The sequence below is a fragment of the Emys orbicularis genome, chromosome 8, assembly GCF_028017835.1.
Source record: "Emys orbicularis isolate rEmyOrb1 chromosome 8, rEmyOrb1.hap1, whole genome shotgun sequence".
Lineage (NCBI taxonomy): Eukaryota > Metazoa > Chordata > Testudines > Emydidae > Emys > Emys orbicularis.
The window spans coordinates 95,867,703-95,892,037 of record NC_088690.1 but is presented as its reverse complement, the minus strand read 5'-3'; the positions used below and the strand labels follow the sequence as shown (position 1 = coordinate 95,892,037).

The 24,335-nt window shown below is 42.0% G+C and overlaps 1 protein-coding gene across 1 annotated transcript in view; it reads right to left on the bottom strand.

Moving 5' to 3' along the window:
• Positions 1 to 18,751, bottom strand: part of LARS1 (leucyl-tRNA synthetase 1) — a 50,746-nt gene extending 31,995 nt beyond the window's left edge. The window contains exons 1-9 of the mRNA XM_065409046.1: positions 18,649 to 18,751; positions 13,832 to 13,950; positions 7,948 to 8,035; positions 6,368 to 6,448; positions 5,050 to 5,190; positions 3,411 to 3,572; positions 1,890 to 2,002; positions 1,385 to 1,448; positions 777 to 844 (exon numbers count right to left, since the gene is read on the bottom strand). Coding sequence (XP_065265118.1) covers positions 777 to 844; positions 1,385 to 1,448; positions 1,890 to 2,002; positions 3,411 to 3,572; positions 5,050 to 5,190; positions 6,368 to 6,448; positions 7,948 to 8,035; positions 13,832 to 13,950; positions 18,649 to 18,654 — 842 coding nt within the window. The 5' untranslated portion in view covers positions 18,655 to 18,751. The remainder of the gene's footprint in view (positions 1 to 776; positions 845 to 1,384; positions 1,449 to 1,889; positions 2,003 to 3,410; positions 3,573 to 5,049; positions 5,191 to 6,367; positions 6,449 to 7,947; positions 8,036 to 13,831; positions 13,951 to 18,648) is intronic.
• Positions 18,752 to 24,335: the final 5,584 nt, after the last annotated feature.

The window sequence follows — 24,335 nt, the reverse complement described above, 5'->3', positions numbered from 1 at the left end:
ACTGAGTTAGAGAATTCTTTCCCAGGGGTCTAGTTGGTGGGTCTTGCCAACATGCTCAGGGTTTAACTGACTGCCATATTTGGGGTCAGGAAGGAATTTTCCCCCAGGTCAGATTGGCAGAAATCCTGGTGGGTTTTCACTTCCTCTGCAGCATGGGGCACAGATCACTTGCTCGTTTAAACTAGAGTAAATGGTGGATTCTCTGTAACTTGAATTCTTTAAATTATGATTTGACAACTCCAGTAAGTCAGCCAGAGGTTGTGGGGTCTATTACAGGAGGGGTGGGTGTGGTTCTGTGGCCTGTGATTTGCAGGAAGTCAAACTAGATGATCACGACGGTCCCCACTGGCCTTAAAATTTGAGTCTATGGGAAGTGCATTTTAAATATTAATTACAAGAGAGAAAAAATCCAGGACTTGACAGGTGAATAAGAAAAGTAAGAAAAAAAACAATATTGCACAATTGTTTTACTGTAAATTTCTGCGCTACACACTATTACCAATTTTAAATATTTATTAAAAACGGCTTTTGAGTTCAACTTAAAGGTTTTCCTGACCAATTTTTTTTTTTTAATTAAGGAGACTGGATCCCTCTTAAATACATTTATAAAGGAGATTTGATGGCTTTCAGGAAGATATGTTTTAGTCAAATACAAGGTATTAGGCTCAATGCAGAGGTAATGGTTGAAATTCTGTGGTTTATGTTATACAGGAGGTAACACTAGATGATCTAATGGTTCCTTCTGGCCGGAAAATCCATGAATCTATGAGACCTACCTTAGCTTTGCAGGGTAAGGCTCTACCACTTTCATTTTTATTAACGTATATTCTTGAGGTCCAACACCCTAAGAGTCACACAAACAGACCAGTAGTCAATATAAAAGTCCACTCATGCAGCAAAAGTACCATTTCCCAAAAATCAATTCTACATTTTGTAGTAGCACAATTCAAATGCTATTTCAGGATCTTATATTGGAGTCCACTGATGTCAATGGGAGCTTAGCAGCATACAGACTGCAGGACAGAGTCCTATTTATTCCTACTGATCAAACACCTTACTCATCTAGGCTATTATATTACACCACTAAAGTAAATGAATTGGACTTCAGGGGGCACTGAATCATGCTCTTGTGAAAGTCAGGACATCAACTGCCAGATTATCACTCAGAGAAAACTGGCTAAAGTTAACACTATCTATTGCATGTGTCACAACAATTATTATTTTTTCTAGAGACATCCAAGCTTCCCATGTATGAATAGCTTGAGATCAGATAAGTCAATATGAAAATATATTTAATAATCATTTTCAGCATAGAGCATACTTCTTCATTATTTAAAAGATACATACAATGTACAAAGAACCTGTGTCAAATAAAATACATTACCTCTCCAGTCTGTCTGTCATGATCCATGCAAGGTTGTCCATCTTTTGGAGAATAAATTGTATACCTAGGAGACACAGTAATTTCATTAAGGGGTATGCATGCCAATCTACAGACAAGGAGGAGGAGAAGGTCCCTGGCACAAAGAACTTTGGGTGGGATTTTCAATAGCACTCAATTTGCTTAACTCTGCTACCATTAATGTCTGAGATATCAATGGAAGCAAAGTTAGGTAAATATTGAAAGCTTTTAAAAACCTCACCCCTGAAGCCTAAGGACCCAATTGGACAGCTGGCTGAGCATAGTAGCCCCACTAACTTCGGTGGGACATCTGCATTCAGAGGGCTTGCTGGGGTGAGTCTGTATGAATTACAAAATGATTATAACTAAGTCACAGAGACACATAATATTATACCCAACTTTTTAAAGCAGTGCATGGGGGGGAAATTACATTTTTTGCTAGGTTCTTAATAGTACAGACTTAGTAAATTAAAGAGAGCATATTTACCGTTTCCCAAATTTAATTTTATTTCTTTCCTTCAGTGTTAAAAATTGCCACCGTACAAATGAGTCGTAATAAGGGTTAACATCAGTGGTAATGAAAGAACGCCTCCAATCCACCTGGAAAGATATGCAAGTAACAGGTAAGCAAATCCAGCCAAAGATTTCTGTGAACATTCACACACACACCACTTGTTTCATCTCACTCATTTGCTATGCTTATTCAAACCCTACAAGGTACCTGCTCCATGAAACTAAAAAAACAACAACCTTTGATTGTTTGACACTTGTATGTATATATAAAGTCTATGCCGTTGATTGCATGTGGGTCTTTCAGGAAAGACCTTCTAAAGCCTGGGTTCTGTCTTCAGTTTGCTCCATGGCACTTTTTGTAAGACCAGGGTGGTGGGGACATATTTCTCTGATGTCCTTTATGGATTCTCTTTCTCCTCTGCATGTGTTTTGCATGTTATCTACCTGGAGGCTATGCTACACCCTAGAGGGGGCTACCTGTAAATGGCATCTCATGTAAATGATCTGTAGCACCTTTCACCCCCAAATCTTCAAAGAAAAGTAAGGTATGATTATATAAAAATCACATCGTGTGTACACACACACACACACACACAGTCCTTTATGGACAAGCAAACTTCCATCACTGAAGCTCAGGGAGATGGTATTTTTTAAAATAAATAAATGAACAGACTCCCCTCAGTTATTTCTCTGTATTTAAATAAGTTTTTTGATGGTGTAAAGGGCCGGATTAAAAGAACTAAAAATCTGACATCCTCTCTATCCACAGAACAGGTGCAGCCACGAGAAACAAAGTGAAAGTTTCCCAACCAGTTAGAAAAACAGCGAGTCAACTGCAACGTGGAAGAGACTCCCTCGAGGGTTGTTGAGGCAGCTCTGTCTTCAATATACATTCAGTCCTTGGATTTTCTACAGAGACTGCCCAAAGGAGCCACAGTAGTACTAATAACAAATCAATGCACAGACGTGAGACAGCAACAACTTTTGGCTATCAACCACCAGGGCAGGATCTGACGCAGCGGGAAGTCGTGGATAGCAGAAAAAAACCTATCAATTACTTGCACCACCATCAAGTCACTTGTAAGCCAGGGTCCTAAAAATGAAGGAATTCCATCACTAGAAAGCAATTTGGCACTGAGAGTTTCATGTGTGATGTGGAAGTAACTGCAGGGATAATTTGGCATTTGACATATCTTCTGGGGCAATACACAGTGGGTTCTATTCCTGGGTTCTATTCCTGTCTTGCTATATGACCTTCAGTGTTTCAGGTAATCTTTGCGCATTAGCTGTAAAATTGAGATAATACTTACTGATCATACAAGGATATTGTGAAGCTTAATTAATGCTTTATAGCACTTTGGATGTTCCAATACTTACTGCACTGCCACTAATGTTAGGCAAACACATCAAGGGGAGAAGAGATCTCAACATTAATTTAGTAAAATCAGTTAGAGAATTCATGTTTGTAACAGCATTTTAGATTTTAAACATGTACCTTCAGCCCCATGCTCTTTAGGTCCTGGAGAGCAAGGGGTGGGAAGTAATCAAGCCAATGCTCAGCCTCTGAAAACTTCACTATTTCTTCATCAGAGAGACCCAAAGACTTCATGATCCCCCACTGGTACTTGGAAGAGCCCGTCTTGGCAGCAGCTTTACTCTAAAAAGACAAGTATAATGAACAAAAGAACATCCAAGCATGTCTCACTGTTTCTTCTCCTGCAGGGAATCATTCAATCCTAACATAACACCTTCCAATCATTGAGATGCATACTAGTACTGCTATTTTGGCTGCCTTTCTCTGATTTAATGAGGATACACTGCGATGGGTGCTGGTATATACTCACGGTCTGCCTCACATTCACATGTGTCTACTCTAACATGCTGCAGCCATGAAAATGAAGTTCAGATCAGTCCAAATACTTTCAGAGATCAGGGCATGCTGTGGGGCAGTTAGCAAGCACTGCCTGGTACAGGCGAGGTCTTGGTCTAGTAAAGATACATTTGCAGGAAAAGGTTAAGTAGCTCTGCTCTAGATCCTTCTGATTGATTGATAATCTCTTCTGCTCCTATTTTGCTTGCACATGCTAGGGACAAATAGCTGGAAATTAAGATTGAAGATTGTGGAGAAACAAAACAAAATATTCGCTTGCCACAGGCCAAATTAGGCTTTGTCTACACTACGCACCTTTAAACGAGACGGTTGTGCCACTACAGCCGTGCCACTAAAAGGCACACAGTGTAGACGATGTTTGAGAGAGGAGAGAGTTCTCCCGCCGACAAAAAACATCCACCCGCAACGAGCGGCGGTAGCTTTGTTGGCAGGAGAGCGCTTCTGCCGACAAAGCGTTGTTCACACCAGCCCTTTTCGTAGAGAAAACTTTTGTCTTTCGCGGGTGTGGTTTTTTAACACCTCTGAACAACAAAAGTTTTGTCGTTCAGTTGCCAGTGTAGACAACGCCTTATGCAAGATCTGTTTTTCACACATATACGCACATGGAGAGAACAGACTGTGTCCAAAATCCTTTGCTCACAAATTATCTAACAAACCATAAATTAATCTGTGTGGAACAAGACTTAACCCCCCAAAATTTAAGTTTTCCCTGGCCCTAATATTTCTTGCATCTTCCCAAATTCATAAATCTCCTTAATAGTTTGTTTGATAAGCCACTCTTTTGAATATGGTTGTACTGGATACGTCTAGCCAGGGTTTGACTCTCAATTTAGCCCAGAGAGTCATCAGAAAATCTGGAGATGGAACTACCAATTAGGTCATCTAATCCATCACACTGACAGAGCAGGATTGTTTCCTTCAGTATGTTTTCAAGTGCTTTGTCCAGTGTCCTTTTCAACATCCCAAGCAAGGGGGCAGACTCCATTTCCCTCAGACTATTGAAGAGTCTAAGAAAGCTCATCATTAGAAAGCTTTTATGCATTAAAATGAGATTCTGAAGACCATGTAATTAAAGCATCTTTTCAAAGCCAACATTAAAGCACTACGTTAAAGTGAAAAAATAGCTTTAACAAATGTACACTAAAAATCTCCATGTTTACATTTCACGTGCATAAGTATATATGCCATGTGCCCATATGTATTTATACAAATACTTTCAGAAAGGTTTGATACAAAACTTTACCTTTTTGCCTTTTGCCTTGTCTCTGATGACCACTTCCTCCTCTCTTCTAGCAGCCATTTCCTCCTCTTCCTCCTCCTCATCAGGGAACTCAGGTGGGCAGCCATATAATTCCATTTCTCTTTTCAGTTTATCTGCACATGCCTAAATAAAAAGTCATTGGTAACCTATCAGAACTGCTCAGTGGCTAAGGCTGGAACAATTATCAATGACTGATTTTTATATCAATTATTTATGTACTTGAAAGACTATATAATATTTTTTAACTCAGGACTCAGCTTTTGATCTGCCTTTCCACTAGAGCAATTTAAACCACTTCTGGAGACTCATGATAAGTTGCAAGTGTCCTGGCTTGTAGTTCACTAATTCCCCCTAATTCACTACTAACCTGTCCATCTTTGACCACTGGCTAGGAATTGAAAAAAATTCTCCTCCACTTCATATTTTAATTAGTGATGGAGATAGGAAAGCAATTATCAAGTCTCAGTTATAATCAGGACAGCTTATTAGCCATTAATCAATAAAAAATATTATTAGTCACTGCTCAATTTTATCATAATCCTAGGTGCATAAGCAATGTTGGCTACGCAGGAACAAAGACATAATTTGCTTGTAAGTTTTGCAGCTATGAAGTAACTTTAGAACATGAAAATAGATTATTAAAAGGCCTTCGTGCACTGATAATATTGGATACACCCAAATGACTCAGATTGTAAGATCTTTGTAGTAAGTCATTCATTAGGTGTTTGTACATAATAAATCTGGTTGTGGCCTTTAGGTCCTATTGCAATATATATTTATTAATTAATAAATATATAAGGCATCAGAGCAGAGATGTACCCCACCAGCTCCCTGGCTGCATACACTGGAGAATAACATAGCAATCAATTCCATCCTATGCATGTCACTAGAATTACCATGGCAAGGATCTAATCCTATCCACTATAATCTAAAATACCATCCTCATCCTAGGAATTGTCCAAATCCAAGTACTGTGGATTCTGTCTGTACCTATTATGACAGGGAATGCCACACATCAGTGTGGGTGTGGAAAGGATGTAAATATGATCTAAACACTTTGGTGTGAGACAAGGGTGTTAACTTCCAGAAGTGCCCACAGGAGATACTTTTCAATTCAAATTCAGCCGTGCTTTCACACTGTAAAAATCCTAAAAATTGACAGGTTTCAGTTCAAACTGCATCTATGCATTCTTCAATCAGTTCAATCAATACTTTGAATATGCAGTGTAGGCCTAACTGAAAACTTCACTTAAATACAGAACTATGCTGAAGAGACCTTAGTAACTCAGAGCAGTCTTACCTTAATAGGCATGCCAGTACAATGCAGGCCAAATGGGAACAGGCAATTCTTTCCTTTTAGCCTTTGATACCCAACTGCAAACTACAGAAAGTTTAAAAAAAAAAGGCATCCATCAGAAATATGAAGCAATAACTGCAAAAAGCTATAACAGGTGACTTGACACACTAAGTCCTTAACCTCTGACTCAGATTCATTTTGCAGTCAAAATTACTAAAAATACACAAAGCAGTGTATACTGTCTAATGATCTGAGTGAAGGAATGGAAATCAGGACTATATTCCCAGTTCTGCCATTGACTTGCTGTGAAACCTTGAGCAATTCATTCAGTCTCTATCTCAGGTGCCCCACCTGAAAAGCGAAATCAATATTTACCTATATGACAGATCCCACAAGACTTGACTGACTAATGTTTGTAAAGCACTGAGTTTCCATGGATGAAAAGAGTGCACAGCAGTATCATAATTTTATATAAACTGTTCACTCCAAGACACGGTACATTAGGAAGGTGAGCATGAACTTAAGTATAACACCCATTGTACTTTCACTAAATAAGCAGTGAAATTCTATAAAATTATTCTAATGATCTAGACTAATACTCTTCTTCACAAATATTTATATTAAGAAAGGAAAGGGAATAGCAGTTCACCTTATAATGTTCCTGTTCAATTGGCACAGATCAACAAAGAGGAAAAAACAGTGTCAAGTAGATAACAATGAATAATACATTAATGAATGACATGGTCTGTTCAGCCTGTATGAGTGCCAAAAAGACACTGCTAAACTGAAGGATCAAATGGTAGTTCAGATGTGATATCTCTGAACTTCAGGGATAGAATTCATGTTGTGCACCATTAGGAAAGTTGGAATTCTCATCTTTCCCATATTATGTATCATTCTTCTCTAGCCCAGCAAGTCACAAACATTGCACCTCGAAAAAATATTTCAGTTGTGATTATGGCGACTCTCTTATGCCATCCACGCTTCAAATCCAGTATGATTTCAGCAGACAATACTATGAAAACCAGTATAACTAGAAATCATTGCTTTATACCGTCTCTCTAGTGGTAGAATTTCAGAAAATAGTCTACTTTTGGATACGAACAAGTGTGTGCACAAACACATATGCACACACATGGCGGATTTTGTGCATGCACAGCTGTTAGGATTTAAAAACACTTGGACGTGGGTGTTAGAGCTTGCACAAAAGAAAGATGTGTTGAGGTTTCTTTGGAAATCTCAGACCTTAATCTTCTAACTCATGCGAGAAAGCAGCTGTTAAAATCATGACAAATTTGAAATAGGAGTACAAATACAAGACGGGATAATCAGAATGATCTGGCTTTAAGGTCCAACATCTCACAATCTGCTGGGATTAGAAACATTTTACTTTTTACTTACTGGATTACTTACTTATGTAAGGACAGAGACATTAAAATGTAGAGAAAACAGAAAACTTGGCACCTTAAGTCTTTGTTATTACTAAGACAAGAGAATAATAAGTGAGGCACTCTGGTAGCTCAACAACATTTGCTCTGAGGAGGCATTAAAATAAAAAGGTATTAGGAAAGAGAAATTCTTACCTCACATTTAGATAAAGAAAACGTGTGTCCCAGGTGAAGGCGACCATTCATATATGGGTATGGAAAGGTGACGAAGTACTTCCCTTTACTGAGGAAGGATTAAAAAGATGTTTAAAAGGCCACCATAACTAGCTTTTAAAGTGAATTTCAGAATAAGAGACTAGCACCACCTATTATTTTAAATGAATGAATCTATTAAACAAACAGGCTTAAATAAACGGTTTCACTACCGTAGATCCGCAACTACGATAACGTAAGTGTCCCCAGCAACAACAGCTATTTGGTTATAAGCAAAATGTCTTCATAAATAAACTGAATACTGTTCTAACAAGATAGGTGGTAACTAGATGCAGCATCTTCCAGTGGACTAAGAACCAAGAAACACTTGAGTTCTAATCCTGATTCTGCCAGTGACTTGATGTGTAGCCTTGGATAAGTCATTTACTTAACCTATCTATGCCTCAGATTCCCCACCTGCAACAATGGCACCAATGTTCTTTACAGAGCATGGTGTATGAGCCGATGAGTTCTTTGATGGCTGCCGAGTCCAATGCACAAGTGACAGTCCTGTCACACCCACACACTAGCAATGCTCTGAATCAGAGCAGCAGATCCTTTCCTCCTCTGATGCCGGTCATCACAAAGCTTGATCCAGGCCATCTCGCAATGCCCCACTCCATCTACAAACTGACTCCACCAACCAGAGTGGCATTCTGCACTCCTTTCCAATCATTCACAGAGATTCCAAAGGATATTAAATCATCTTTGCAAGCATTCCAAAATCTGTGCAGCAGTCTGCCTCTCTTTCCAGACCCTTTGCGAGCTTCAAAGTACAACATGCTCTTCAGGATCATGTAATCCAGCATTCACTTGACATGTCCAAGCCACCTGAGTCTTTTCTTACTAATCAACATTCCAGGGAATGACATATCAGCACAATTTAACACTTGGCACCCTGTCTTGCCATCTTATTTGAAGAATGTTACGCAAGCATCGGATACGAAAACTGGTTAGTCTTTTGGTATGTGTGGCGTAAGTTGTCCATGTTTTTGAGCCATATGGAAGAGTGGATAAAAAATCTCTCTCATAAATACGGATTTTCACTTTAGTTGACAATTTATTATTGTTCCAGGCTCTGTCTTGCAAAAGACCAAAGTTCCTGGCTGCTTTGCTGATTCTACTAGTGAGCTCAGCATCTAGATCTACACTGCTGGTAACAGTAGAGCCAAGGTAGCAAAATTGGTTAACATCATCAAGACAAATACCATCTAAGGTGATATCTGGAACTGGTGCATGACAACTGTCTTCTTCAAGCTTATTGCTAGCCCAAAGATTTTGTATGAATCAGAGAACTTGGTAATAAGACATTGTAGGGCAGTTTTCCCATCTGCATAATGAAGATAATATTGACCTACTTCACAGGAGCATTGGGTTGTTTAATGTTTGCACAGCATTTTGAATATACAAAGTGCTATGTACTGCTACAATTATAGATTGGCATGTCAAAACTACCAAGATAATGTCTAAGCCCTGGGAACATTAGAAAATTCTAGGCTCACCTCCCCACATCCTCTCTCTGCCTTGCTTTCAATCCTCCTCCACCTATCATTCCACTCTCCCAGCGTATGAACATGTATTATTATAAATATGTAATGCCTACAATGCTATTTAGAGTCTTACCCTCAAGCTTCATTAGCTATGGATTTCTGTTCTCAGATTGTCCAGTGTAGTTATTCTTACATTGATGGCTGTATGCATTAAATGAGTAAATACACAAAGCATCATTAAGGCAGTTTTCTGAAGGAAGGACAGTCTAAAAGTCCTGGAAGAGCAGCTATTTCCTATCATACATCTAGGACAAGCTACTACCACAACTGTCGTTGCTTAGTTCTGATCTTGAAGACCACCCAGAAGCAGGGGTGCTGGAAGAATTTTTATAGTGGGGATACTGAAAGCCATTGAACCAAACTCTAAACCCTGTATATAATGGAAACCACTTCAACCCAGTGAGCGCGGCAGCACCCCCAGCACCCAGGCCCAGTAGCTTCAGCTCGTGCAGAATGCAGCCACCCACCTTATGAGTCATATTATCAGTTTTTAAAAGTGTATTTATTTGTACCCTCCTCATTGTCTGGGCACGTGTATGATAACTTGAAAACATTTAAACAAATAACAGGAAGACAACAAAACTGACTCCCTCCTCAGAACCACAAGAGAACAACCTACTCAAACCGCCTTATTCAAGCAAAAGTAAGGATGTTAATCCAATCACAATATTCTCTATCATTCAGATGGGAGCCATCATGATTCTCACAGTAAATTTAAAGAACTAGGAGAGGTAAAAGTAGTGGTGCCTATTATAAACTGATACGGTATGTTTCAAGATTTGAGAGTCAGCTAACAGGCTTTTTTGCACCAATGGACAGACAGGAAAGCAGATTCTAGACCTGAGGGACACACCCCATACCTCCCCCCATAAGCACATTCTGCTTCCATCCCACCCAGCTTCAAAACTAGTGACTCTTAGTAAGAGAGTCCCAGCTGATTTCAGCTATCAAATTGTATAACACACCTTACATGTTTATGGTGCTTTTCATCTGAGGATCTTAAAACACCTCAGACACTGAAGCCTCAGCAGCCCTGTGATGTGGGTATTTATCTCCATTTTTAAAGATGGTGACACTGAGACACAGAGAGATAAAAGAAAGGATTTCTCTCAACTGCCTAAGTAATTTAGGAGCATAAGCCCCACTGCTTTTCAGTGGAATTGTGCTCCTAAGTCACTTAAGCACTTTTGAAAATCCTACCCTGAGTCAGAAGCGGAGCTGGAAATACAACTCAATATCTCCAGACCACCCTGTTTTCGCCAACAGAATGGCGTTCCTCCCAGAAGCACAAACATATTCTGCTGATATGCATCCAGTGCTTATAGGTACAATTCAAATTGTTGGTTATAGTTAGAGCCCTACCAAATTCACAGTCATGAAAAATGTGTCATGGACCGTGAAATCTGGTCTCCCCCCTGTAAAATCTGGTCTTTTCTGTGCTTTTACCCTATACTAAACAGATTTCATGTGGGAAACCAATGTTTCTCAAATTGGGGGTCCTGACCCAAAAGGCAGTTGTGTGGAGGTCACAAGGTTATTTTAAGGGGGTCGCAGTATTGCCACCCTTATTTCTGCGCTGCCTTCAGAGAGCGGCAGCTGTTAGCCAGGCACCCAGCTCTGAAGGCAGCATCTCAGCAGCAGCAACACAGAAGTAAGGGTGGCAATACCATACCACGCCACCCTTACTTCTGCAATGCTGCCTTCAGAGATGGGCGGCCAGAGAGTGGCAGCTGCTGACTGAGGCAGCTGCTCAGAAGGGTGCCAATACCATACTATGCCATCTTTACTTCTGCGGTGCTACTGGCGGTGGCTTCTGCCTTCAGAGCTGAGCTCCCGGCCAGCAGCCGCCGCTCTCCAGCTGCCCAGCTCTGAAGGCAGTGCCGCCACCAGCAGCAGTGCAGAAGTAAGGGTAGCAGTACCCCAACCCCTCACCCCACAATAACCTTGTGTGACACCCACACACACCCACACAACTCCTTTTTGGGTCAGGACCCCTACATTTACAACACCATGAAATTTCAGATTTAAATAGCTGAAATCATGAAATTTACAATTTTTAAAATCCTATGACCGTGAAATTGACCAAAATGGACCATAAATTTGGTAGGATCCTAGTTATAGTCTTTAGAGTTCTGAATATTTTGGAACTAAGGTAACATGGAGGTGGTCTCTCACCTAACTCAAAAAATATTGCATTCAGCAGGGGGAATTCTATAATTAGACCTCATCTTGGCAGATAAAGAGGAATTGATTACAGAACTAAAAATTAGTGGTTGCATAGGTACAAGCAATCAAGACTTGATTTTTTCTGTGCAAACAGAATAAAAGGCCAAACTAGTATTTTATATACTGGGTGCTTTAAAAAAGTCAGTTTCACAAAGCTGAAAACAATTACGAGCCAAATTGGCTGTGGGAAAGAATTTAAACACAATATATAAATGATAATTGGGAACCGTTTAAGAACATTTTAATGAATGCCCATGAAGCCACAGTCAAGAAATAAGGCTACCCTGGTTAAAAAACCAACCTGGCTTAGAGGGGAAGTGAAAACAACTTTAAAAAAATAAAAATACAACATATAACAAAAGGAAGAAATGGAGCACTGATAGCAATTAAGATAGATTAGAAATTAGGCATCGTATAAATTTAATAAGGGAGCCAGAAGGGCACAATGAAAAATGTATGGTCAGCAGAATTAAGGACAATAAGGAATTTTTCTAATTATATTAAGAACAATGGTATTGGTCCATTACCATATGGAAATGACACAATTGTCAACAATAAAGAAGAAAAAGCAGAAGTATCCAATAAATATTTCTGTTCTGTATTTGGAAAAAAGCCTGATGATGTTGTCATATCACTTTCCATTCCAACAATAACTCAGGAGCATGTTAAACAGCAGCTGTTAAAGTTAGAGATTTTTAAATCAGCATGTGCGGATAACTTGCATTCAAGTTTTAAGAGCTTGCTGACGGGCTCTCTGGACTGTTAATGTTCATTTTCAATATTTTCAAATCAAGACTGGAATTTTTTAAACAGGAATTAATTCAGGGAAGTCATATGGCCTGTGTTACGCAGCAAGTCAGACTGTATCATCACAATGGTTCATTCTGGCCTTACAATCTATTAATGTGAATCTATGAAACCTTATATCTCATTGTAGCATTTAAGACTGATAGGGATGTTCCTGCTGTCCGTTTCTAGGACTGAATCCAGGAATGGCAGCAGAGCGCTCAGCAGGAGGCCCTCACTTTCATAACTTGCTCCCCCTACTGATCTAGAAGAGCTCAGGCTCAGTACAATGTAAGACATACCCTATTTGGTGACTTGGTTGACTCCTAATTAGACTATTCAAGGACAAGCTGTTTGCAGAGGGCAGCTGCACCAGTGACTTGGAAACTCTCTGTTTTGGGGTAGTTCTAGCTAGTTTCACCTATTTTAACTTTTACAAATAGTGCCAAGAGTTTAAAGCCATAGGACCTTAAACCCCAAAATAAATAGAACTGCATGCTAACTAGAAGTATAAACAGCTTAATTTAGCAAAGCAGCTTTTATTCCATTTATGAATAGAACGATTGTATGTTACCATAGTGCCCCGTGGAATTCCAGATAAAAGGATTTATTACTGTAAAATTGTCTATGGAGTGCTGACCTGTAGCTTTCCTTTGCAGTCTGAAACTTTCAAACATTAATAGTTCTGGATTTAAATCCATGACCTTTTGGGAGGATAACATCAAGAATATTAAAGATAGGGGATTGCAGCTGCCCCATATAAAAGCTGCCCCATGTATCCTCCTGAAATCTGAACAAGGAAAATAACCACACATGGTTTGTTGCACTAGTTCTCTTAGCATTCAGAGATTGTTTGCCTCTTTTGGGTCACCAATTATCTGATTTGCAGGAACTGCAGACTGCCCCATATTGAAATATTAAGACCAACAAATCTTTACCAGGACCACAAAGTATAGGAAATCATCTGGTCACAGAGGGGATCTCAGAAACACCCTCACTCACTGCCAGCTGCTACAAAGGAAATGGAAGAAATCTCTTTCAGCTCATTGGTATTTCAACCAACATACATGCATCACTGCTTTACAAACTGTCAGCAACGGGGATTCCCACATAATGTAGAAACAGAAAAATATTTCGGATTATGTAAAAACAGAGTGGTTGGAAAATGGGGGGGGGGGGGGAGTTTTCGACTGAAAAAAATTTCCATCAAAGAAATTCCAACCAGCTCTATTTAGAAGCTTTCCCTCCCCACACAAAAGTGTTACCTTGTCCGGCTCCCAATATCAGATGCATTAACCTCAAACATTCGCGCATCATCCCACTTCCGCTGGATTTCTTTTTCAATTTTCTTCAGGAAGTCCACTTTTGCTGTCCCTTTCCGTTCCTATTCAACACAAGAGAAAAAAAAATGTAGCCAGTTGGCCAACCATTTACCATATTTCTGCACTCATTATACCACAGAACAGTTCTGCATTCATTTTGTAATTGGACATTAGAACTGTATCTCAGATTTCCAATCATCATTCTGGAGTACACAAAACTGGAGCACTCTGCCATCTATCAAAATGTTAATATGTCTCCTAGTCTCCTAAGATTTTTTTTTTTTTTTTTAAGGTTAAAACTAGTGTCACCTGGTTAAAATTCAGTGAATACTGTAAAATGTTTAGGACTCAGATAATGCTGCATATCTACAAAGCACTACTATAAATATTAATGAATCCTCATAAACTCGCTACCTAAATGAAGTACCATTAACTTTTCTATCTCAGTTTCCATGATAGCAAATAGGGATGCGCGATTTGCATTAGGTTAAACCTCCTAAATTCCTAACGCACTCCCATGTGCTCAGATAACTAAACCATGCTCCCTCCATATTAGCTCCAAGTCAGTTTTAGGAAGCCACTTGCAATTAAGCCTCCTGTCCTGGAGCCCTATTGCTAAATGATCTGTCTTTCCTTCACAACTAAATTACCATGGACTTGTGCATTACAGAGTTCCCATCCCCGACATTAGGGAAAAAAACAAAGCAAACTATAAGTGGTTTGGTTCAATTTGTGCCCCTAAAGTCCAAGGAGTTAGGAAGTTTAAAAATAAAAATACAGATTAGTTTATTTTGCATAGTTTTAAAAGAATGGCGAGGCTTTCAGTACATAGTCTTTGGCAGAGAGCGTTGTTGCAGGAGTGATAAAGTACCAAGAGGCTATACTGCATGCTTTGTTATCACCAGCATGAATTCTAAAACATGAAAGCACTGGCACAAAGGGTCCACTTGGACAATAAATTGTAACAGTTAATTCAAAACCACTAACATTCTTTCCAAACTGATTGAACTTGATCTTCACTTTATGCCAGTCAGGCATTAGCCCTTGCTGATTGATCTCACCAGCCTTGTACCACCATACTTCTAACTTAACTTTGGTTTTCTATTGAATTTAAAATATTACTGCTCTTCACTATTGCTCTGACCTCACCTTAAGGAGTGACAATACTTGAACACACTGTTCCCTGCCACCATAGTGCCTGAACAAGCTTCAGGATGTTGATATTGTGATGAGTGATTGACCCACAGACGGCTGTATCCCTAAGATTTAATCATGTGATAAGACCAAAAATCTCAAAGGAAGTAATTAATACTCTTCTTCCAAGACAGAAGGCTTGATGTAGCCATCAGTAGCATACAAAGGGCCTTGCAAATGTGCCTCAAAGAAAGCCTTATAAGCACATCATGGCTACAGTCTATGCCTGGCAGGGCCGGCTCTAGGCACCAGCAAAACAAGCTGGTGCTTGGGGCGGCACATTTTTAGGGGCGGCATGGCCGGCGCCAGAATGCCGCCCCTAAAAATGTGCCCTGGCCGCCCTAGCTCACCTCCGCTGCTGCCGCTCGCGCGCCACGGCGCCCGAAACAGCTGATTCACGCGCCGCTGCTCCCCCTCCCTCCCAGGCTCTCAAACCTGGGAGGGAGGGGGAGATCCCGAGCGGCCGCGGCATGTGAAACAGCTGATTCGCGCGCCGCTGCTCACCCTCCCTCCCAGGCTCTCAAACCTGGGAGGGAGGGGGAGATCCCGAGCAGCCGCGGCGCGCGAAACAGCTGATTCGCGCGCCGCTGCTCCCCCTCCCTCCCAGGTTTGAGAGCCTGGGAGGGAGGGGGAGACTCCGAGTGGCCGCGGCGCACGCGCCGCTTCTCCCCCTCCCTCCTAGGCTTGAGAGCCTGGGGGGAGGAGGCAGGGCTGGGGATTTGGGGAAGGGGCAGAGCTGAGGCGGGGCCGGGGGTGGGGTAAGAAAAAAACGGGGGGGGGGGGGAGGCCAAAATTGTTTCTGCTTGGGGCGGCAAAAATCCTAGAGCCGGCCCTGATGCCTGGGCAGTTACTGCGTTGTCAAGTAATGAGTTAGATATTGGCAAACAGCTTGGATCTAGTGGGAAGTAGCATGAGTAGCGGTTAGAACAAGGAATGACAAGTCATGCCTCTCTATTCCTATTTCTCTCACTACCTCACTGTGTAATGCTGGACAAATCTCCAGACTTAACTGTGCTTCAATTTTCCCCCTACAGGAAATGGAAATAATACTTCCTACAAGTGCAAGACAGCAGAGTCTGCTTGCATTATTGCATGTGAAGTATAAGATCTTTGACTAAAAGGTTTTAATAAACTAAGTTGCATTATTTTATAAGCAACGAACATTGATACATTTTTAAAATGCATTCATATACATATACTTCCCCACAAAACACAACTACTGGAACCATCAAGACCTACATAACGTGAGGAAACCACATGATCTTATTCCTTCTCCCTATTCTGTATAATCATTGTTTGTTACTAGCACTCATTGTGTATTGTCCAACATTATGAATATTGAAGTCAGACTACTAACATGCATAAAGTTTAATGTATATATAGAGAGACAAGATGGGTGAGGTAATATCTTTTATTAGCTCAACTTTTGTTGGTGAGAGAGACAAGCTTTCAAGCTACACAGAGCTCTTCCTCAGGTCTGAGAAAGGTACTCACAGTGTCAGTTAAATACAAGGTTGAACAGATAGTTTAGCATAAGCAGTTAGCACATATCCCAAGGGACCATTCAAGGGGAACATCTGAACTAAAATTCCACCCACCGAGAGGTGGAGGCGGCCCAGAGGCAGACCCCCTATTATAAGGGTGCATCAAGTGTCTTCTGACATTGGACTTTCAGCCCATCAAGTGCTTGCAGTCCCACACAGGAACAGACCAAATGGCGAACAATCTCTATGGTCAACCAGCAAAGCGTTGAAGAAGAAGATTCAAGGGGAACTGGTTTCAGGACAGGGACTTGACTGTAACCAATTTGTGGTTGGGATTGTGTCTACCTTTACCTGTCTGTAAATTACCCAATACACTTGTGAGCACAGACTTCAATAAAGCAGTGGTCCCCAAACTTTTCAGGGTCACACCCCCTCTTACCCTTGTCGGTGCCCCTCCACCCCAGGAGCTGGGCCGTGGCTTCCAGGAGGGAGGGAAATGCAGACGGGGTAAGGGGGCTGCAGCTGGGGGCAGGTCTGGGGCCAGGGCCTGAACCGCGGCCAGGGGCCAAAGCTGGGGGGCGGGGCTGCAGCCAGGTGCTGAGGCTAGGGCAGGGCCAGGCGTGGGGCTGAGAGCCGGGGCCGCAGCTGAGGCTGGAGCAGAGCTGGGGGTGGAAGAGGGCTGGATAGCGCTCCCTCCCCAAGCCCTCATGGGTGGCTGACCCATCCCCCACCATCCCCCCAGAACATTCCTCTGCACGCCCCCTAGTGGGGGCACCCCACAGTTTGGGGACCTCTGAAATAAAAGGGTGCCATTGAAAGGCACAGAATGACTATAAACCATACAAAAGGCATTACATAACCTGACGAAATGTTTCAAATCTACCCCATCTACTGACATCTTCTTGTTCTCCTATGCTCTATACAGAATTATCCCTATATTTGAGATTAAAATGGATACTCATAATCTCTTAACAATATTTTTTCCACTGTCTGTGCAATAGACAGGGATATCCCAAAAATCTTATTAGTGTATCGACCTTACACCAGTGATTCTTAACCAGAGGTCCAGGGCCATGAGCTGGTTTCAGGGGGTCCACCAAGCAGGGCCACTCACTGGGGCCCAGGGCAGAAAGCTGAAGCCCCACCGAATGAGGCTGAAGCCCTGATCCCCACCACCCGGGGTGAAGCCAAAGCCTGAGCAATGTAGCTTCGCAGGGGCCCCTGTGGCATGGGGCCCCAGGCAATTTGCCCTGGTTGCTACCCCCTTATGCCAGCGTTGACTTTTATACACAGAAAACCAGTTATTGTGGCACATGTGGGCCATGGAGTTTTTATAGCATGTTAGAGGAGGCCTCAGAAACAAAAAGGCTGAGAACACTTGCCTTACACAATGAGAAGAGATGAACCAAGTTCTTATTTTTAAATTTTGTTATAAACATTTTTATAATTGCCAAAATTTAAGTCTAAGTAAACTTGCCTGTTCTTTCAAGGGAAAGTGCCAATTTTCACTGGAGCGGTCCTGCATTTTACAAGACACTGACTATAGTACTATACCAATCCCGGATAGCTTTGGGTACTGTTTAAACACAATGGTATAATTGTCACTACACTGTAAAACAAAAATCCTCTGACAGGACAGCCTAAAAAGGAAGAACCCCTTAAGTGCACGTTCCATATTGACAGGCCAACGTCGAGCAAGAGCATACATGTCATATGCTAGTTAAAGCACAGCACTTGGCGTCAACGTAGGGTCTTTCCCAAGCTCTGCTACCATCCCACTCTGTAACCTTGGGCAAGTCACTTTACCTTTCAGCGCCTCAGCTTCCCCTTTTCTAAGGGAGAGAACAACAGCTTCACAAGGCATTGTGAAGTTCAGTGAATCCATGGTAGAAAATTGTTTTGAGATCCTTTGACAGAAGGCATGACAGGAAATGGATCCAGCCCCTCACCCTGTGGGACAATGCACAGCCCCCACCACCACAGCCCCAGCCTCTCGCCCTGTGGGACAATGCACCCCCCCCCCAACCTCTCGCTCTCTCACCAGCTGTCCGTGGTGCCCCCGGGACACAGCCCCATACTCACCATCATCCTATCCTTTGCGACCGGGGTCCCGACTCCCCAGCTGGCCTTCGCAGCCTTCTCCACGCTGTACCGGCTGCCAGCCACACTCCGGAAAGCGCAAGGCCAGAACGCTACCGCAAGGCCTCGCGGGAAATGTAGTTCTCCACGCTGCTAGTCTAATGCTGAAGGACGGGCTGGAACACTACAGGTCCCAGAAATCTCCGCGCCGCCGGGCGCATGGCTGGCCGACGTGTAGCTCCCAGAGGCCTCGCAGTGGTACTACAAGTCCCATCATGCTCATCATTGGGCTATACCAACCCTCAAAGATAGGGGAGTATCAAGTTTCCCCTCCTTAGTGGTTGGGGCTAGGAGAAGGGGTAGGATTGGGGTTACTGTTGCCCCTTGCCTTTATTTTGGCCATTTTGAGTGATTGCCTGAGCCGGGAGTCTCGCTTAGTGGATTTAGTGTCCAGCCCAGCAGAGGGGTCAGTGTCTGCACCAAGGGCCTCTTGCTCTTGGGGACTGAGCAGCTGACAGCAGGTGTTGACAAATTGGAGACAGGCCAGAGGAGAAGGAGAGCAACAAAAATGATAAAAGGGTTTAGCAAACCTGACCTATGAGGAAAGGTTAAAGAAACTGGACCTGTTTAGTCTTGAGAAAAGAACATCATTTGTTGGGGAAGAGTCAACATGGTTTTTGTAAAGGGAAATCATGCCTCACCAACCTACTAGAATTCTTTGAGGGGGTCAACAAGCACGTGGACAAGGGGGATCCAATGGATATAGTGTACTTAGATTTTCAGAAAGCCTTTGACAAGGTCCCTCACCAAAGGCTCTTAAGCAAAGTAAGCTGTCATGGGATAAGAGGAAAGGTCCTCTCATGGATTGTTAACTGGTTAAAAGATAGGAAACAAAGGGTTGGAATAAATGGTCCGTTTTCAGAATGGAGAGAGGTAAATAGTGGTGTCCCCCAGGGGTCTGTACTGGGACCAGTCCTATTCAACATATTCATAAATGATCTGGAAAAACGGGTAAACAGTGAGGTGGCAAAATTTGCAGATGATACAAAACTACTCAAGATAGTTAAGTCCGAAGCAGACTGCGAAGAGCTACAAAAGGATCTCACAAAACTGGATGATGAGGCAACAAAATGTCTTATCTCTGTCTCCTTGATTTCGGGGATGCTGCATGCCTAGGCTTTTCTGTCTCTGCACACAGACTCTCTACCTCAGTCTCACCATGAGAAGTAAATGTTGGCCCTGTCTGAATCCTCTTGCTGGCTTGTTTAACGGAGAGTCCAGCCTGGGTCCCTATGACACCTTGTTGAATTTGGGACTCTGTTTGGGTCTCCACGGTATCCTGTTTAGTTTTCCTTATTTGGGCCCAGACCAGTTCTTCCTGCAGGACCAGACATTGTTGCTTTTCCTCCTAGCCCACATCCAAACGTGGTCTCTTGTTCCAACATGACTAGTTGGTTGATGATTTTCCCATGTGGAGCTTATGTTGTCCAACTCTTGTTGGCATTTTCTAGGCTGATCCCTCAGTCCTTGGGGAGGTTGTGATCTCTCTTTCAGTCTCCCTTTGCTGTTCTTACTCCAGCCTCTAGCCCTCCTACTTCCTTTTCTACTTGATCTCAAACCATTCTGGCGCTGGGTTGTTCTAGCCCCTGCTGTATGAGGGCTGAGAAACCAAACTAGTCTCTCCCCTGAAGTATCAGCCAAGGCAGAACCTTGACCACCCCGAACACAGTGAAGATCTCCAACCTTGAACCTCCAGCTCAACTTCTGCAGTAGGGTTACTATAACAGGGTTCAAAAGATAACTAGATAAATTCATGGATAGGTCTTTCAATGGCTATTAGCCAGGATGGGTAGGGATGGTGTCCCTAGCCTCGATTTTGCCAGAAGCTGGGAATGGGTGACAGGAGATGGATCACTTGATGATTACCTGTTCTATTCATTCCCTCTGAAGCACCTGCCATTGACCACTGCCAGAAGACAGAATACTGGTCCAGATGGACCTTTGGTCTGACCCAGTATGGCCATTCTTATGTTAGGGTAAATATGGGTCTCGCCATGGATACAGAAGATGTACTCGAGAAATGTTAATCCAGGTTATTTATTCTCACCCAATCTTCCCAGACCAGAGTGCACCCACAACCCGTGGGAAAGGACAAAAAGCATTGTAAATACTTTGCTGCATGAGACTGCATTGGTGATGGCAATGTAAATAAATTCACATAAAGTTGCCACTTACTAGACAGACTGAGAGGTTTCTGGGGCATCAGAGGATGAGGATAGAGCATGTCCTATTACAGGTCTCAAAGAAGGCTTAGGTTTGCTCCACCTCTTCCCTCACATCCCGCACTGTCCCCAAGGTTGACTGAAAGTGCCTTACCCAGCTCTGTGCTCCCCTGGGCAGAACCTCCAAGAATTGCTCCAAGATGATCTGATCCAAGACTTTCTCCATCATGCTGGTCCCAGGACAAAACCACTGCATTGCAAGATCTTGTCATTTCTGGGACACTACCTGCAATTGTGCCCCTTGTGGAAACAGTTCTACCTGAAAAAACTATTGTCTGTATGTCTGGGAGTCACCTCTAATCTGTCCAGATTGCTACGTTTACCACCAGATAGGAGTTTACCTGATCATCATTTACCACCCAGTAAACGTCCTGCCCTTCACCTGTCAGATTTGGTGCTACCCAGGCCTCCCATGTGGACTCTTCCCAGCCTGCTGCCTTCGTCACCCTCTAAAATGTTCAGAGGAAGGCGTTGGGGTCATCTTCTGGTCTGAGCTTTGCTAGGCCTGGGGCCAACCGTCCCATCACCAACTATGTTGCCAATGGGGCTTGGCCCAATCGTTTCTGTATCCATTCCTGTTTAGAGTAGACATCTTGCCACCTTGGTTGTGCCGCAAATGGCCTCTTGGTGCATGACATGGAAAAGTTTAGAAAACACTGACCTAGATATCTGACTGAAACTGCATGTAAGATTCCATTACAGCCCTTAAGCAACTCTGTCTGGCACAGCTAAACACAGTGGTACCATGGTGGTATGTGGGTTACAGAGGATACCAGCACATATAACAGATAGAGACAAGAATAAGAAGTCTGATGCAAAGCCCATTGAAGTCAATGGAAAGATACTCCATGACTTCAAAGGGGCTTGGGCTTGTGTTGGGTCTGTTTTTTAGGCCTGGTCTACACTAGAAAATTAGGTTGTTTAACTACATTAGTCAGAGGTGTAAAAAATTCACACCCCCTGAGCAATGTTGTTAAATTGACCCAGATACACAGCACTAGACTCTCAGGGAGGTGGATTACCTACGCCGACAGAAAAACCCCTCCTGTCAGCATAGGTGGTGTCTACACCAAAGCGCTACAGCAGCACAACTATGCCGCTGTAGCATTTTGAGTGTGGACAATCCCTTATTTACACTAAGACCCCCCCAATGCCACTCTGGCAGTGGAAGGGGGCTTTAAAGTGAAACAGCTCCCTGTTAATACTGCCTGTGCAGAGGTCCTTCCTGGTCAGTGGACAGCTGGAGTAAAGGCTCTAAACTGGTCTTGCTCCAAGCACTGGTGAAGGGGCATGTCAGAAACAAGGCTGGAGCATGCTGCAGTACATATAGTCTCTTTTCCCAAACTGTTTTAATTTCCACTGAGATCTGGGCAAGCCCTTGCATGGCCACTGAATTCAAGGAACCTATGCCCTCAAATACCATTTCTGCCTGAAGGTCAGGCAAGGAACAAATAAGAATCAAGTTTGCTAACTCAAAGGCATAAATCATCAGACTCTAAGACCAGATAAATTCATACACCATTGATTAGTTTTGCTTAGTGAAACTCTCAAGGCTGAAAGATCCAAACCTGAAGGGAATGGCATGACGAGATATTCAATTGTTGCTGAAGTTAATACATCCAGTGTCTGTTTATAGGTCTGGTTTCCCAAAGATAATGTGGTAAATGGATATTATATGTGTCCATGTGAGGTTTAGTGTCATTTTGAAACTGACAAAGTCACCAGAAAAATTACCGACTGCAAGTTTAGTCATAGACTAGCAGCATAAAATTAAAGTCTTAAAATTTTAAAAACCAAGAAGTCAGCTTAACAAAAAAAATAAGATAGCATAACTTGGAAAGAAAAGGAACAGCACAAATAAGCCTCACATTCTATAGCCAGCCTCTGAATAAGAAATAATACAACTTAGCACTTATATTACACTTTAAATGTTCAAAGTTCTGCTCAAACAAAATCTAAAAGGACAAAAAAGTTGTTTGTAGACAGACTTGAACATTTAAAATGCAACATAAGGGCTAAGTTTTATTTTTTAGTATTTCTGATTCAAAGGCTGCTTCTGCTTTCTCTTTTCTTCCACAGTTATGCATATTTTTTCTTTCTTGTTTTTTTTAGCTAGAAGTCATTTACTATAGCCAGTAGCTTGAGGAAGCACAATATCTTTCTGGTACTACTTTATATTTTGTAAGGCGAAGTAGAAAACAGCTTTCATTTTCAATGACTTCTCCAGCACACCCTTTACAAAGTCAGGGCTCATTGGTGGTTGGCTGTTTTTGTTGTTTTGGGGGAGATGTAAAACATCAGGCTTATATCACGTGGCTTCTATTTCTAGGTTGCAATGTGGACCAATTCTCTGTTTGTAAAAATGGGTGCAGCTGCATCACCTTCAGCAGCAAAGAATTTGAACTCTGTATTTGATAAGAATCTGCCTGTGTTTTTTGCTTTATTAATATTATTTATTATTTTTATTATCGTAGCATCTAGGAGTCCCAGTCCTGGATCAGGACCCCATTGTGCTAGGCATTGTACAAACACAAAACAGACAGTCCTTGCACTGAAGAGTTTACAATCTAAGTATTTCTCTCCCCTTCTGGCTCCTACAAATAGTTAATACTGTAATTCTGTGTGAGCTGTATTGATAGGCTCCAATAATTAATTATTACTTGTATCCATTAACGAGAGTTGGGGTCTGATTCTCCACTGTCTGGTACGGTGTCAACATTTAAATCTGTGCAAAAATGATATTTTGATTTAGTAACAGTTTACCTCCCATTTACAGAGGTGTAACGGAATACACAAGGTGTAAGGCAGAGGAGACTCTGGACTTCGGTATTATTAAAGCTACAGTACCAGTAGCTTATTATATTAGCTTTACAATTTTCAATTCTTCTAACCGCTATTCTTATTTTAAAAGTGATCTCCAAAGGACTTTAAAACAACTGCGCTTGTTCTTTTTATGTTTCTTTATGATGTATAAAGGCCTAAACTCTTTCATTTTTCCTGCTAGTATTTTTTTAATCTTAGAAATATCAGGAATATAACATCTAATCTTCCCTGGTTTCGTTGGAGGACTAGTAGGAGGTATAAGGCATGTACACTGAAACCTCCTAATGTCTTAATTGAAGGTATGAGGGTGTTGCATCTCTAACAAATGCTTCTTTTATTCAAATTGTTAATTAGTCACTGAAGTTGAAAAAGTGTTTTGTCCGACTAATTCCTTGCCTAACTCCTCAACTTTTTCTTGTTTAGTGCTAGTGAAATCATCATTTTACCAGGTGTCCAGTCATCACAGAGTCTTCCAGACTAAAGAGGATCTGAATCTCTAAAAAGAACAATCAGACCTTCTTTATTAGTCATAAGTGGGGGGAGCACAGACCCAGTATTTTCTTCCTCTAAATGTCATTTTTGATA